At 45.1% G+C, this 15377-nt stretch overlaps 1 protein-coding gene across 3 annotated transcripts in view; it reads right to left on the bottom strand.

Moving 5' to 3' along the window:
- Positions 1 to 1842: 1842 nt before the first annotated feature.
- The window catches only part of LOC308148949 (calcium uptake protein 3, mitochondrial-like), a 33919-nt gene continuing 20384 nt past the window's right edge, over positions 1843 to 15377 (bottom strand). Inside the window, exons 9-15 of one of the 3 annotated variants that reach the window (XM_080520535.1) lie at positions 15200 to 15295; positions 8964 to 8978; positions 6367 to 6461; positions 5274 to 5445; positions 4283 to 4391; positions 4036 to 4193; positions 1843 to 2296 (exon numbers count right to left, since the gene is read on the bottom strand). In XM_080520535.1, coding sequence (XP_080376661.1) covers positions 2192 to 2296; positions 4036 to 4193; positions 4283 to 4391; positions 5274 to 5445; positions 6367 to 6461; positions 8964 to 8978; positions 15200 to 15295 — 750 coding nt within the window. In that variant the 3' untranslated portion in view covers positions 1843 to 2191. Of the gene's footprint in view, positions 3825 to 3883; positions 4194 to 4282; positions 4392 to 5273; positions 5446 to 6366; positions 6462 to 8963; positions 8979 to 15199; positions 15296 to 15377 lie in introns of all 3 variants that reach the window. The other 2 variants (XR_013937220.1, XM_080520534.1) reach the window with 2 other exon arrangements.

Here is a 15377-nt window from a genome sequence, read left to right as displayed (position 1 = left end):
GAGTTTTATGTTATTCGCTCAAAAATGGGTTCAAATTCGTGTTTACGATTCGCTCTGTGTAGAACCCACAATGCTTTGCGGCACCTGCCGTCGCCTCACAAAACATTTCTGCTCTTAATTTCCATAAAAATGAACGACGTTCTTTGTTTGGAGATTCCAACGATAGTGTATGGAAAATTCAAAATAACGACATAAATACTTTGGTTTGTGGAACGTGTAATCGATGTAAAAACGTATTTATACAAGAAAGAATGCCGGACGGTGCGTCGTTTTAAATGGCACTGACAGACACGGGGAACGCAGAACAAGGTTCCGGGTAAATTCCAACCCGATTAATTTATGCAGCCACATTCATTGCAACCTCTTATTAAAATAAAAGTAATGGACAACATACTAGTAAGAGACTCATCTGAATATATTAAACGTAGATCAGACAACAGACGTGGCAGTTATCGCCTCAAAGCTCCGACATTACCGTAAAACCGCTGAAACACGCGCACTTCAAATCGTATCGCGCCCCACGTGCGAAGGTTCCGTAGTTTAATAAATCACAGTCGGCATGTTGGGAGGAACGTCAGTAACAGGATTACCTGCCTGAAGCTTTCAGTGTGCCAATAAATGTCCTGTTTAGTGAATGCAATTCGCTTTATTTACTATATATTCGAAAAGCACTAAATCGCCACGACAATTATGACATAGCTCCAATTTACAACTAACGGAAGTGGCTTTTTACAAATCTTCTACAAACTACATCTGTAACTTTAAAACGCAATAAAGTACTAAAAACAACAATTCAACCATTTGAAACCACAACTTAAGCCTCTTCCAGTTGTAATAAGGCCTTAACTCTGGTGTCGATCAGCTAATTCACAGCTATTTCAATGAATTTCACTCGCAGAGCTGCAAATATGCCCAAAACCTCCGTCTCTCTCCACTTTGTGTTCATAAAACTGTGACGCCGTCATTAGTAAAGACGCCTACCGTGACGCCCGGCGAACCTTTCCAGCACGTCGTACTTAATTGAGCGGTGAACCACGTGGAACAGGTGAGACCTCTCTGCGCATGCGCAATAACGTCCACATGCCTTTCAGAATAGTTTATTCATGCGCGTACATTTCTTCACTGTTCAGAGAAACACATGACGATTATTCCAAACATGATTATAATCTACTATTTACATCATGGCGGACAGTGACGGCAGGTTTTAGGCTCTCTTTCTTCTCTAGAACCTTCTGTTGTCAAGCTTTAAGCCGATATCCCGCCTGTGCTTTTTGTAAAATGTAAAAAAACAAACAAAAACAAAAAAAAACAAAGTACATATTTGTCAGCTTTCTGACTGACGTGGGGTCAATAAGGTCGCTGACAGTCGAGTCTGCGGTGAGGAAGTCGGTGCCACACGAACACGCAGTCGTTGATAAATGTGTTTTAATTGAAATTGAAAAAAGAATCTCTTGGTGTAAATCTTTCTCTGTGATCCTGGTCAAACACGTGAACCAAACCCCACTGTTAACGTAGGAAGATGCACAATTCCTATTCATGTTTTCTTATTGTGTTAAAAAGCAAGCGGCTGGCGATCAAACAACAACAACAACAACAACAACAAAACAGTGGATACACAGAAAGTACATATTTATTCACTCTCTCTTCAATTCTGGGTAGATGTTTGAGAGTTCTGCATTTCAAAAAAAAAAAATTCAATATTGCTGGCATAAATGTTTTGTAGACAAGTTCAGTATCATATAGAATCTATTTAATCTGTTGTGCTCCTAAAGTTATATATATATATATATATATATATATATATATATATATATATATATATATATATATATAAAACACCAATTTAATTGGTCGTGCATAACTTAATTTAGGTAGTTAAAGAACAAAAAAACAATATTATCTCTCAATTAAAGGTTAAAAATAGTTGTGTGGGTCTATGGGGTGAAAATCAAGGACACTGGTGTTGCACTATGATAAAATACCTGTTTTTTTTTTATCACATGATAAATCAGGAGTTATACGATTGACGGTAGACGACTGCAGGACTGTGGTGAGGTGAAATAAAAACACGAGCGTCAAGCAGCTTGAGACTCATCAAACAGTTTGGAGGTGGACTTTGAGGTTTGGGCTTTGAAGCGCCAGGGTCCAAAGACGGCGGTGCGTCGTCCTCAGCTCGTCCTCAGCTCGTCCTCTACGGCTCCTCGGTGTCCCGGTACCGTCTGCGCAGCCAGTGCACTCGCCTCCTGGCCTCGGAGCGAAGGCAGCCGGAGAAGGAGGCGTGACGACGGCCCTTCACCTGGTGGATCAACCAGCAAACCACAGTCTGACCGGATCGACGCCGACGAGTCGGAAACCTGGACAGTCGTCTCGTTTCGTTTATATATCGTATGAACGTGAACTCAACGTGTTGCTGTTTCCATAATAAAACCCCCCCCCCAAAAAACAAGCTTGATATAAAAAGCCGTGGCTCGTCAGAGATACTTATCTGTTGGCCAGTTCCCTCTTCAGGCAGGACCTAAAGGAAGTCGCCTTCTCCACGGCCTTAAAGCCCTACGGGGGGGGCGGGGGGGGGCGTCACGAGCGAGACCGGGGGGTTTAGGAAGCAGATAAGATGGAGGGAGAGAGGGAAACACATGGTGGCGGAGAGGAAAGTGTGGGTTAGAAATGAGAGTCGGTGAAAAAGAGACAAAAGGAGAGAAAGAGAGCAAAGTGTTAAAGAAGCCAAGACTGTGAGGCCTGCAGCAGTTCCGCAGCGCCGCCACCAGGGGGCGGTGTCGCCTAGAGAAAGACCCTTTTTCGTCACTTGCCACTGATTCATTCAAGCCGTTTCCGTCAAAAGCTGTAAGATTTCGTCAAATATCGATTTGGAATCTTTGAAAAGTTACAGGAAACATCAGCCTCTGTAGTTTAGACGTGGTTTTTGGCAATTCTGGCATCGCCGGCGTGCGAAGCGGCTCCCGGTGTTGAATTCAATGTGATTCCAGTCGTTGCGACGCTCAAATAAACAAACAGACTAGAATTTAGTCTCCTTTGCTTTTATCATTTGGAAAATGTGTTACCTCAGCGCTTTGTGGTCTCCAAACAAGGAGCTTCAAACGATTAGATCTGACCCACAGAATAATCTTTCCATTATAACCTGCAGGTTTCCTCCAGTATAAAAATGTTAATTTCAACCTGATTATTTTGAATATCCTTGTTAAAAGTTAAGAATAAGAAAGAATTCCTAAAAAGTAAAGAATGTGGGGAAAGAAAAAAAAGTGTTTTTATTTCATATTTTAAATGTCTCAAGATTTACGACTCAAACTTGGGATTTTGACTATTTATTTTCATACTTTGACCTTTCAAAGTTAAATTCCACTTTTTTTTTTTTTTATCTTTTAGGTTCCTAATCTTTAATTTTAAGTCATATTTTGACCCATCTAACTCCTTATTTTGGCTTTTTAATCCCATATTTGGACTTTTAAACTCATGATTTCAATTTTTTCCTCATATTTTTACATTTTAAATGAATAGTTTTTACTTTTTATATCATATGTTGAGCTTTTAGACTCCAAATTTAAAATTTAAGTAATACTGTTTTCATCAATTTTAATTCTAGCTCTTTTTTGACGTTGCTTTTTTTCAATCCCACATTCTGACCTATCAGACTCACAATTTAAAATTCCAAGTAATATTTTGACTTTTAAACTAATGTGTTAAATTTCGATCTCATATTTTGACCTTCAGGACTCACGATTGTGATTTTCTCCTCAAGTGTTTATTCTTTTAAAAACATTATTTTCCTACCTTTAACATCGTGTAAAACTAATCAATTGGAATTTTATCTCAGATTTGAGAGTTAAACTTATACATTTTTAAATTTTTTTTAAAATTTCCAAATGACTGGTGATGGTTAAATGTGGACCTTGTCCGGCCCTCAGGTCAGACCTGGATCCAGAATGCGGCCCCCTGCTGTGATCGAGTTACATTTGATCAGCACCAGTTTGCCTTCACGTCCCCGTTGCCCCGTTGCCCCGTTGCCGGTTGCCCTCTCACCCGGGCTCCCCTGCGCAGCCGGTCCTTCATGATGCCGATGAACTCCTTGTAGGACAGCTGGTCGTCGTGGTCGACGTCGAAGATCTTGAAGATGGTGTTGACCAGGTGACGGGTCAGCTTGAGCCCCGTGGCCACGTACACCGCCCGGGCAAACTCGTCTGAGGAGACGAGGAGAGGAAGACAAGAGGAAAGTGAAGAAAGGGTGTGGTTGCAGGTGGAGGACTGGAGGACCGGAGGACCTCACTACCTTGGCCGATGGAGCGCGAGGCAAAGTTGTACATCTGCATGGCGATGGCGAAATCCTCCAGGTTGTTCAGGAACTGGAAAAACGAGCGGAACTCGTCGAAGGTGATTCCCTGAAACGAAACGTGTGAAACGTCTGAGAGGAGGACCAGGAGGAGGACCAGGAGGACCAGGAGGAGGACCAGGAGAACCAGGAGGAGGACCAGGAGAACCAGGAGAACCAGGAGGAGTTTCATACTAAGATACAGGTTGAACATGGGAGTAACGTCTTCAGTGAGGCTCCTGAGAGACTAGAGACTAGACTAGAGAGCAGAGAGCAGAGACTAGAGACTAGAGACTAGAGACTAGAGACTAGAGACTAGAGACTAGAGACAGAGACAGAGACCAGAGACAGAGACCCTAGACCGAGACCAGAGACTAGAGAATAGAGACCAGAGACCGGAGACTAGAGACAGAGACCAGAGACAGAGACCAGAGACTAGAGACTAGAGACTAGAGACCAGAGACCAGAGACTAGAGACTACAGACCAGAGACCAGAGACTAGAGACTACAGACTAGAGACTAGAGACCAGAGACCAGAGACTAGAGACTAGAGACTAGAGACTAGAGACCAGAGACTAGAGACTAGAGACTAGAGACCAGAGACTAGAGACCAGAGACTAGAGACTAGAGACTAGAGACCAGAGACCAGAGACTAGAGACTAGAGACTAGAGACCAGAGACCAGAGACCAGAGACTAGAGAACAACCTCCTGCTTCTTCCACAGCATGAAGAGAAAGAAGCGAGTGACAGAAACAGTTCGGTTTCACAAGCAAGATAAACACATTATAGACATAGAAATTCACATAATGGCACAAACACTCGTCCTCCACAGTGATCATTGTTATTATTATTATCAATAATAATAACACTAGAGCTGCAGACAGGACCTGGTCTCTGGAGCACCATGTGTGGTTCTCTGACGTGGTACCCTGGTAGCCACACTCAGCCCTACTTTGTCGTCCGGTATGGACTGGCGGACGTTCTCCAGGTAGGAGCTGATGTTCTCCACGTTGGTGAAACGCAGCAGGATCTTGGCGAAGTCTTCCTCGCTGATGGTCGTCATCCCCTTGGAGTAGGTGAGGAACTCAATCTCCAGAACCTCCGTCTGCAGGTTGTCCATGAACCTGGAGGAGGAGGAGGAGGAGGGGGAAGAGGAGGAGGGGGAGGGGGAAGAGGAGGAGGGGGAGGGGGGGGGGAGGAGGAGGGCAGGGAGGAAGAGGAGGAGGGGGAGGGGGAGGAGGAGGAGTGGGAGGAAGAGGAGGAGGGGGAGGGGGAGGAGGAGGGCAGGGAGGAAGAGGAGGAGGGGGAGGGGGAGGAGGAGGGCAGGGAGGAAGAGGAGGAGGGGGAGGGGGAGGAGGAGGAGTGGGAGGAAGAGGAGGAGGAGGAGGGAGGAGGAGTGGGAGGAAGAGGAGGAGGAGGGGGAGGGGGAGGAGGAGGAGGAGGAGGAGGAGGAGGAGGAGGAGGAGGAGGAGGAGGAAGAGGAGTAGGAGGAGGAAGAGGAGGAGGGGGAAGAGGAGGATGAGGAAGGGGAGGAGAAGGAGGAGGAGGAGGAGGAGCGGGAGGAGGAGGAAGAGGAGGAGGGGGAGGAGGAGGAGGAGGAGGAGGGGGGAGGGGGAGGGGGAGGAGGAGGAGGAAGAGGAGTAGGAGGAGGAAGAGGAGGAGGGGGAAGAGGAGGAGGAAGAGGAGTAGGAGGAGGAAGAGGAGGAGGGGGAAGAGGAGGAAGGGGAGGAGAAGGAGGAGGAGGAGGAGGAGCGGGAGGAGGAGGGGGAGGGGGAGGAGGAGGAGGAGGAGGAGGAAGGGGAGGAGGAGGAGGAAGAGGAGTAGGAGGAGGGGGAGGAAGAGGAGAAGGAGGAGGAGGAAGAGGAGGAGGAGTGGGAGGAAGAGGAGGAGGAGCAGGAGGAAGAGGAGGAGAGGAGGAGGAGAAGATGGAGGAGGGGGAGGAGGAAGAGGAAGTCAGCTGTGTGTGTGTGTGTGTGTGTGTGTGTGTGTGTGTGTGTGTGTGTGTGTGTGTGTGTGTGTGTGTGTGTGTGTGTGTCGTGCTGCACCTGTAGAAGTCGTCGAAGGTGAGCTCCGCCTTTCCCTTCTTGCCAAAGAAGTGGACCAGCAGCGTGGTGTCGATGGTGATGCTCTCGTCGGCTCGCTGTCGGAGAGAAAGGACCGGAAAGGAGGTGATTAACCACCAGTCGCCCGACGGAAGCGACGCGTCGCGGAGCGGGACCGGTCCCGCCGCCAATCCAACATGGCCGCCGCCGCGCCAGGCAAGCAAGAAGCAGGTCAGGGTGCGGCGCGGCGTAGGTCAGGGTGCAGCGCGGCGTAGGTCAGTAGGTCAGGGTGCAGCGCGGCGTAGGTCAGGGTGCAGCGCGCCGTAGGTCAGGGTGCAGCGCGGCGTAGGTCAGTAGGTCAGGGTGCGGCGCGGCGTAGGTCAGTAGGTCAGGGTGCGGCGCGGCGTAGGTCAGTAGGTCAGGGTGCGGCGCGGCGTAGGTCAGTAGGTCAGGGTGCGGCGCGGCGTAGGCCAGTAGGTCAGGGTGCGGCGCGGCGTAGGTCAGTAGGTCAGGGTGCGGCGCGGCGTAGGTCAGTAGGTCAGGGTGCGGCGCGGCGTAGGTCAGTAGGTCAGGGTGCAGCGCGGCGTAGGTCAGTAGGTCAGGGTGCGGCGCGGCGTAGGTCAGTAGGTCAGGGTGCAGCGCGGCGTAGGTCAGTAGGTCAGGGTGCAGCGCGGCGTAGGTCAGTAGGTCAGGGTGCAGCGCGGCGTAGGTCAGGGTGCAGCGCGGCGTAGGTCAGTAGGTCAGGGTGCAGCGCGGCGTAGGTCAGTAGGTCAGGGTGCAGCGCGGCCCGGAGGGAACCAGTCTGGCAGCAAACACAGCAAAACCTGTTTTTAACAGCAGGAAACTGAAAACCAACCAGCGCGGCGGTTAGATCGACCACATCCCCGTGTCTGGAGTCAAATCTGAGGTTTGTTTTCCTCTGGATGCAGTCGAGACTGGTGGTGGTGGGGGGGTGGGGGGGGGGGGTGAAGGGGGGCGGCAGCGGCATAGAACACAGACAAATAGAAAGGCGACCACAAAAGCAGAGCTCAGGTATCAGAGGAACAGAGGAACAGAGGAACAGCCCAAACAAGGACGTCAAATGAAAAGTGAGGCATGCCTACATTCACCAGGTGGGGGGGCGGGGGGGGGGGGGGTGTGAGGGGGGCAGGGGGGGTCTAGAAGGACGCAGAAGCAGGTTAAAACGGGGCAGAGAGAGACAGACGAGGTGAGATGAGGACACAGAGACGACACAGGTAAAAGACGTCCATCATGCATTTTGTCTTCAAGACCACAAACAGCAGCGACGCACAAACAACCACAAGCAGAGAACCTGAGCTGGTTCCACCTTTTTCTGTCAACAGAGGAGGATCTGGGGTTTAGTGTGTGTGTGTGTGTGTGTGTGTGTGTGTGTGTGTGCGTCGCTGACCCCAGTTTGAAACAGGTTTTACTGAGGGAACATCCACACGATGAAATAAACCGTCTTTCTTCTCCCCTGACTTCTCAAATTAAACCTCCGTCCACACGTCACCATGAACTCGACTCAACACGAGGCTGCAGGGCTGCAGTTCACCTGCCAGGCCTGTAGGGGCGCTGTGACTCACCAAACACCAAAACCACAGAGGAAGACTGAGCATATAGACGTTTAGAAATAGATTCCTGCTCATAAACCTGTTTATAACTCACTAACTAGTTAAATAGGTCTATGGCCCTGCTCCTCCTGCTGCTAGCGTCAGTAGCTTCTAGTTCTATAGGTCTATGGCCCTGCTCCTCCTGCTGCTAGCGTCAGTAGCTTCTAGTTCTATAGGTCTATGGCCCCGCTCCTCCTGCTGCTAGTGTCAGTAGCTTCTAGTTCTATAGGTCTATGGCCCTGATCCTCCTGCTGCTAGTGTCAGTAGCTTCTAGTTCTATAGGTCTATGGCCCTGCTCCTCCTGCTGCTAGCGTCAGTAGCTTCTAGTTCTATAGGTCTATGGCCCTGCTCCTCCTGCTGCTAGCGTCACGGGCCAGAAACATCTGGTTCAGGTGAACCAGGTTCCCGGTGTGGACGACGGGCCAGAAACATCTGGTTCAGGTGAACCAGGTTCCAGGTGTGGACGACAGACCAGAAACATCTGGTTCAGGTGAACCAGGTTCCAGGTGTGGACGACAGACCAGAAACATCTGGTTCAGGTGAACCAGGTTCCAGGTGTGGACGACAGACCAGAAACATCTGGTTCAGGTGAACCAGGTTCGGCCCTGACTCGGTTCTGTCTGCTTGGTCGGTACGTCCCCCTATAATCCTCTCGGTGAGACGTGACCCGTTCGATCAGTTTGACCAGTTTGACCTCAGAAAAAGGTGAGTTTGTTTCCAGCAGGAGAGCGGCAGCGGCAGCGGCAGCGGCAGCGGCAGCGGCAGCGGCAGCGGCAGCGGCAGCGGCAGCGGCAGCGAGGAGACGACCTCCAGCGTCGGTCGTCTCCTCGCTGCCGCTCATGGCCATGCTGAGGAGGTGCAGACATCAGATTGACCCAAATCTCATGTCCCCCTCAGGAGGAAGCCTCATCATCATCATCATCATCATCATCATCATCATCATCATCATCATCATCATCATCATCACCACCACGATGCCCCTGGTTCTACCTCCAGTGTAAAATCCTAACATCCAGTGAGGGACAGGAAGAGAACGACACGTCAGAAGGTTACTGCTGCTGAACCCGTTTGGTCTCTGCTTGTCTTTAAGATGAACACACACACACACACACACACACACACACACACACACACACACACACACACACACACACACACACACACGCACACACACACACACACACACACACACGCAGCAGAGGGGTGGAGGTGGTGATGAAGACGAGTTCGTGACGTGAAGAAGCTTCAAGCTTTTAGAAAAGCAATAAAAGGTTAAAATAAAAGAAATAATGAGGAAACATGTTCAGTTGTAGACGTGAGAAATGTGATGATTATTGTTGAATTACAATAATATTTACTGGCTCCTGGAGGGTGTCTGTGTGTTTGTGTATATTATATATATACATATATATATATATATATATATATATACACACACATTTCACACATTTGAAAAAACCCTTTAAGACCAATGTTATAGAAATATATATTGCTCGAGAATAAACAGCAGGAATATTAATAATATGATCAATTATAGTTATAATAACAAAACTAAATAGTAATAGTAGTATTATAATAATAGTAATAATAGCATAAAAAAAGGGGAATATAATTGTTGGTGATTCATAAACTGTTTATATATACGTGTATTTATAATAAATTGTGTATACTTGAAATACATTAAATGTATTATTATGTTTTTCACTTTATATATGAAATATATAAGTTCAGAGTCTTGTGGTTTTGCTCCATCTTGCATTTTGATTCATTAACAGGGTTTAGGTGAAACAAGAGTTTAACTTCAGCCGTAAAACTTTCCTGTTTGTCAAATTGTCAAATCTGTGGAGGAAAACTAGATTTTGCTTCTTTTATTTTGTTGAACACGGACCGGAGGAGGAATAATAATATAATATAAAAAACCAAACCAACATGTCTCTCTGGAGTTTGTCCCGCTGCTCAGGGTTTGTGATTCACGTCTGATCTTCGGCTCTTTGATTCACACAAAGAGGAACAATTACAGATTAATCACGTCCTGGAGGTGAACTTCTCATTACGTCTCTGACTACGAACAAACGGAGCAGAAATACTTCCAGTTCTTTTATCATGTGACACGTCTTTATGACACACGGCCGTCCAGCTGCTGCGTCTCTGTCCTGAAAGACACTCCGTCCCCCTCGTCCCCCTCGTCTCCCTCGTCCCCCTCGTCTCTCTCGTCTCCCTCGTATAATAATTAATTAATTAATTAATTAATGTAAAAATATATCTTTTCTTTTCTTTTCAATCAAAATAATAATAAATAATGAACAAATAAATAATATGAAATAAAAAATAAAATAAAATAATATAAAATAATAATAAATTAAATTATAAATAAAATAAAATAATATAGAATAACATTTTATAAAATAAAACAAAACAAAACAAAACAAAACAAAACAAAACAAAACAAAACAAAGTAAAGTAAAGTAAAGTAAAGTAAAGTAAAATAAAATAAAATAAAATAAAATAAAATAAAATAAAATAAAATAATAATCCCAGGTGTGGCCGGCCTGTTGGGCAACAACAAAGTAAGAACCCAGAGCGAGATGCAATGACTCGCTGTGCCGAACAAGAGCACAGCTGAATAGACATCATGCTCTAGATACGAGAGGATTTATTAAAAATATGGATTTAATAAATCTCACAATAAGGCTCAGAATTGATGACTGACGCCGGCAGAAACCTGACCGGATGAACTTTGACCGTATTCCAACTGGACTTCCTCTCAGAACGAAGAACCAGAGACGAGCTGGAGCCTCTGAGACGACGTCACCTCCTCAACACTGTTTCACACGTTTGTCTGGGAAAAGCTGCAGGTTCAACTTCCTCCATCAAAGTTACTTTTAATTTCACACAAACATAAATATGTTGAGATTTTATCAAATGTGTTCAGGGTTGTTGATGTTTATATATGATCATCTTTATTAATGACTGAAAATCTAAGAGGTTTAAAAAAAAACCCAAACATGTTTGTTATTTATTTGAGGTTTCTATCAAAGCGTTGCAAAACACTTTGAAACATGAATTGATGTGTTGATTGAAAATCAACCTGATTCCCTTTGTTTTCCCTAAACTCAGACTATTATTTCCATTAAACCAGCAACAAAACATTCATTTTCTAAAAGAGACTAATGAAGCTTCTGCTTGTATTTGTTTACTAGTATGTTAATAACAGAGCTTTAATCAGTCTCTCAGTTCACTGGCTGTTTAAAAGAATGTTTCATCACTGGGGCGTCTCTCAATCTGACAAAGGCAAAGTTGTTATAATGTGGTTTATAGATGATGAGTATTTTAAACAAAGTTAACATTGGCTGAAATGGAATAATAATGAAGAGACATCGATCGCTGGCCGCCGCCGCCGGCCGCTAGATTGTTGTTCGCCGAGGGGGAGAAAAAAAACACCAAAAAAAACAATCAATCCCGTTGAAGTGTGAGAACGCAGGTTGTTTTTGTCCAAGTCGTGAGATCAAAGCCCCGAGACAGACGCAACGTCAAAGTGATCAAAACAGCCTCATTATTCCTGGAAGTGTGGCTGAAGCAGCGTGAGGTCATCATCCCCGTGGCAACGCAACCATTACCACGCCCACCAGGCACGAGCCAACACCTGGTGTGTGTGTGTGTGTGCTTCCTAGTCTTTGATGGTGAATTTGGGGGTAAAAAGTAATAATTACTCGTGTAAAGGCTAAATGTTGCTCTTCACTCAGTGAGTCATCCTCAGGATGAAGAGCTGGTCGGCAGGTTGTAGTCAGTGTCACTCAGCTGAACCTGAACCCCCCCGGGGGAGAAATAAAACAAACAAAACAAACAAACAAAAACAACAACAACATCCCACCACTGCAGTATCAACCTCCACCTCTTCTCTCCTCCTCCTCCCCCCTCCTGCCCTCCTCCATCTGATTATGATGGTTTCCTTTCTCTTCATGCTGCCTGTCACTCCTCCTCCCCTCCCTCCTTCCTTCCCTTCCTCCTTTCCTCCTGTCAGTCACTCCCTCCCTCCCTCCCTCCCTCCTCCCCTCCTGTCAGTCACTCCCTCCTCCTCCAGACAAAAGCAAAGAGGTCTAATGGTGACTAATCTGTTGAGTAAACACATCTTCCTCTAAATACAAGCTGTACTTCCCCCGACCTCTTTTCTTCTCGCCCACTTTGTTCCTGACCTGTGTCACCGTCTCCCGGCCTCTGTCCTGCTTGTTGACTCACATTTCATCTCTTCCTTTCATCTTTTCTAAGAACAAGAAGTCAAGAGGAGGCGACGCTTCTCGACAACTCACGCTTTTACAAAAGCTCACAGTCTCACCTGCCAGTTTAGTGGATTTATTCTCATAAGGCTTGTAACGCCTCGCAACTCTGACCCGTCCTCCTCCGTCTCTTTTGCTCGTCCTGTCCGTCTCACCAGATGAAAGGCTGGAGAGACGAGGTCAGACCCATTAAGCTCTGCTGTCATTACCTGAACCTCGGCTTCCGCCGCCGCAGCCTGTCATTACGCGGCTCGTCCGTTAGCGCGGCGTTAGCGGCTCCTCATCATCACGCTCACCTCCGCCCTGTTTTGTCCGTGTCATCCCAGATAGACGATTCCCAGATAGACGACTTAATTTAAAATTGTGTTGGGGATGTAAATTTTAAAAAAAGAAGAAAAAAAAAAAGCAGCGGGCTAAAACAAAAAAAAATGTCGGTCTAAAAACATTTAGACAACTTATTATAAAAAGTGAATTATTTGTAATATTTCAGTGGCCTAGAATAAATCTAAAGGTTTTTTTTTACACAAAAAAAGACAGTAAGAAAATTTTTTTTTAAAGTCCAACGCAATTTTAAACTAAGTCGCCTATGTGGGAATCGTCTATGTGGGAATCGTCTCTGTGGGAATCGTCCACGTGGGAATCGTCTATGTGGGAATCGTCTATGTGGGAATCGTCCACGTGGGAATCGTCTATGTGGGAATCGTCTATGTGGGAATCGTCTATCTGGGAATCGTCTACCTGGGAATCGTCTATGTGGGAATCGTCTATCTGGGAATCGTCTATGTGGGAATCGTCTATCTGGGAATCGTCTATGTGGGAATCGTCTATCTGGGAATCGTCTATGTGGGAATCGTCTATCTGGGAATTCGTCTATCTGGGAATCGTCTATGTGGGAATCGTCTATCTGGGAATCGTCTATCTGGGAATTGTCTATCTGGGATGAAAGCGTTTTGTCACTGACACTATTGAAACCAATGCAAACGGCCACAGCGTTATATCATGTAGATTCTGCAGAGACGAAGTTCTCAGGAGGTCAAACGTGACTTTTTTCTGTTTCTTCAAGGACTTTGACTAAATCCTGCCTCCAAACTGAACCGCCTTGAAACATTTACGGTACAATGAAGCTGCTCTTGAGTTAATTTCAGGAATAAACTCAGCAGTTACTGAATAAGATAATAAGAAAAATACTCTAAATCTATACATGTTTTATTGTGTTCTACAGCTTCTTCCCAGGAGTATTTGGTTTATATAAAAATCCCTTCAAACTACCCGAGTTTCTTAATGTTATTTAACCATCCTATTTTTAAATGCCTCCACTTTTTAAAGGTAGATAAGCACAGTTATCGAAACACTAGAATGTGCTTCTCTACACATTCTCCCTCCAGGTTTGCGAGGTGAACCAGTTTTACATGTGATCAACTCATTGAACAGGATTTCAATGTGCATGTGGCCGAAATAGGATGTTGCTCTTGTATGTAGAAAACCGTGTTATCGATCATTTCTGGTGCGAAGAGGGAACGACGCCAAAGCTACGACATATAAAGCCACAACACGGCACAAACACACACCAAGCTGCAGAGGCCGAGTGACGGTAACAAACAAAACAGGTTAATTCAATACAATATCATCATTGATGGATCAGTAACTGTCACATCAATAAAAAAAAAAAAAAGAACCACGATGAAAAAATACAGCAGAAACAATTAGCAGGAACAAATATAACAAACAACCAAATAAACATGATTATCATACTTCTTCATTGAGAAAGAATAACGATGACGTTATGGGATGGAGGGGAAACTTCCAACGTCTCGATGACGCTCCGATCGTCTCACAGATAAAGTACATTTTTTTTTAAACTATCTGTCTATTAAAAACTACATTAAAATAATTAAAGAAGGAATTATTGTGGGGGGTTTATTTCAGAGCTCATCCAAACGGGAAAGGTTTCACAATGAAAGAGGAATTCACTCTGAATGGACTCTACTACTACTACTAGTACTACTACTACTAGTACTACTACTTGATACTGGGTACTGAGCGACAGGAGCAAAACATTAGGAAGAGGAGACGATGGCAAGAGGAGAGCAGAGGAAGGATGGAGCTAATCGATGCAGAAAACAAAGAAAGAAGGAAAATGACCAGTGAGTTTCTGTATCAAGTCAAACCAAAAGGACTTTTTTAGATGCTGAATATATAATTCAGGGGCGTAAAACTCATTTGAATCGAGGGGCAACGGTTTGATTCTCAGGGAAACGTATTGCATTCACATGAAAAAATTAAAATCGACTCAGTTTTTTGGGAATTATTGACAGAATTATGTCAGAATTATGAGATTAAATAAATTATGAAAACAAATTGGCTCTGTTTTTCTGAATTCATGAGATGTTTTCTGAAAAAAAATCTGTCCTTGTTTTTCTGAGTTTATGAGATACTATTTTATGAAAAAAATAAAAAATTGTCCTTGTTTTTCTGAGTTTATGAGATACTGTTTTCTGATTTTTTTTAAATGACTGTTTTTCTGAGTTTATGAGATGTTTTCTGAAAAAAAAAACATAAGTGTCTCATAAATTCACATTAACAGAGCCAATTTTTTTAATAATAAATGTTATCTCATAATTCTGAGATAATTATGTCATTCATTCAGCAAAACAGTTGATTTATATTTTTTCATGTGAATGCAATACGCTTCTGTAGATTTGTGATTAATTTGGGGTTTTCCCCCGACAGGAGAACTTTGTTATCCTTGCGGTGTTCATCAAACACCCCAAAAATTTAATCCAGGGTGTTATTCTGGCCAAACTGGATGCAACTAAATGACATAATCCACTGAGATATTTGGGGAAAATCCTTCAGGCTTGACAGAACAGAGAGAAGAGAGAGAGTGATGGGAACAAAAAAACTAGAAATGGAGGGATGAAAAAGGCACAGCGGACAGTTGGACATGTGTACCTCCGCCAGGTCAGAAAAGAGGACTTGACTGGCGCCTCGCCTCAAAACGTCCCAGTAACTCCGCGCCACAAACTCCTGACTGTCTTTTTTTAGCACCTGTAGGTCAAGCAGGTCCAGGGTCAGTTCAGCTCCCGGCTCAATTAGTCAACAGTTAAAACACTAAAGCATCCATAAAAGA

Source organism: Blennius ocellaris, assembly GCF_963422515.1.
Source record: "Blennius ocellaris genome assembly, chromosome: 3".
Taxonomy (NCBI): domain Eukaryota; kingdom Metazoa; phylum Chordata; class Actinopteri; order Blenniiformes; family Blenniidae; genus Blennius; species Blennius ocellaris.
Note: the sequence above shows the minus strand (reverse complement) of the source record. Positions and strands in the feature narration are given on the sequence as shown.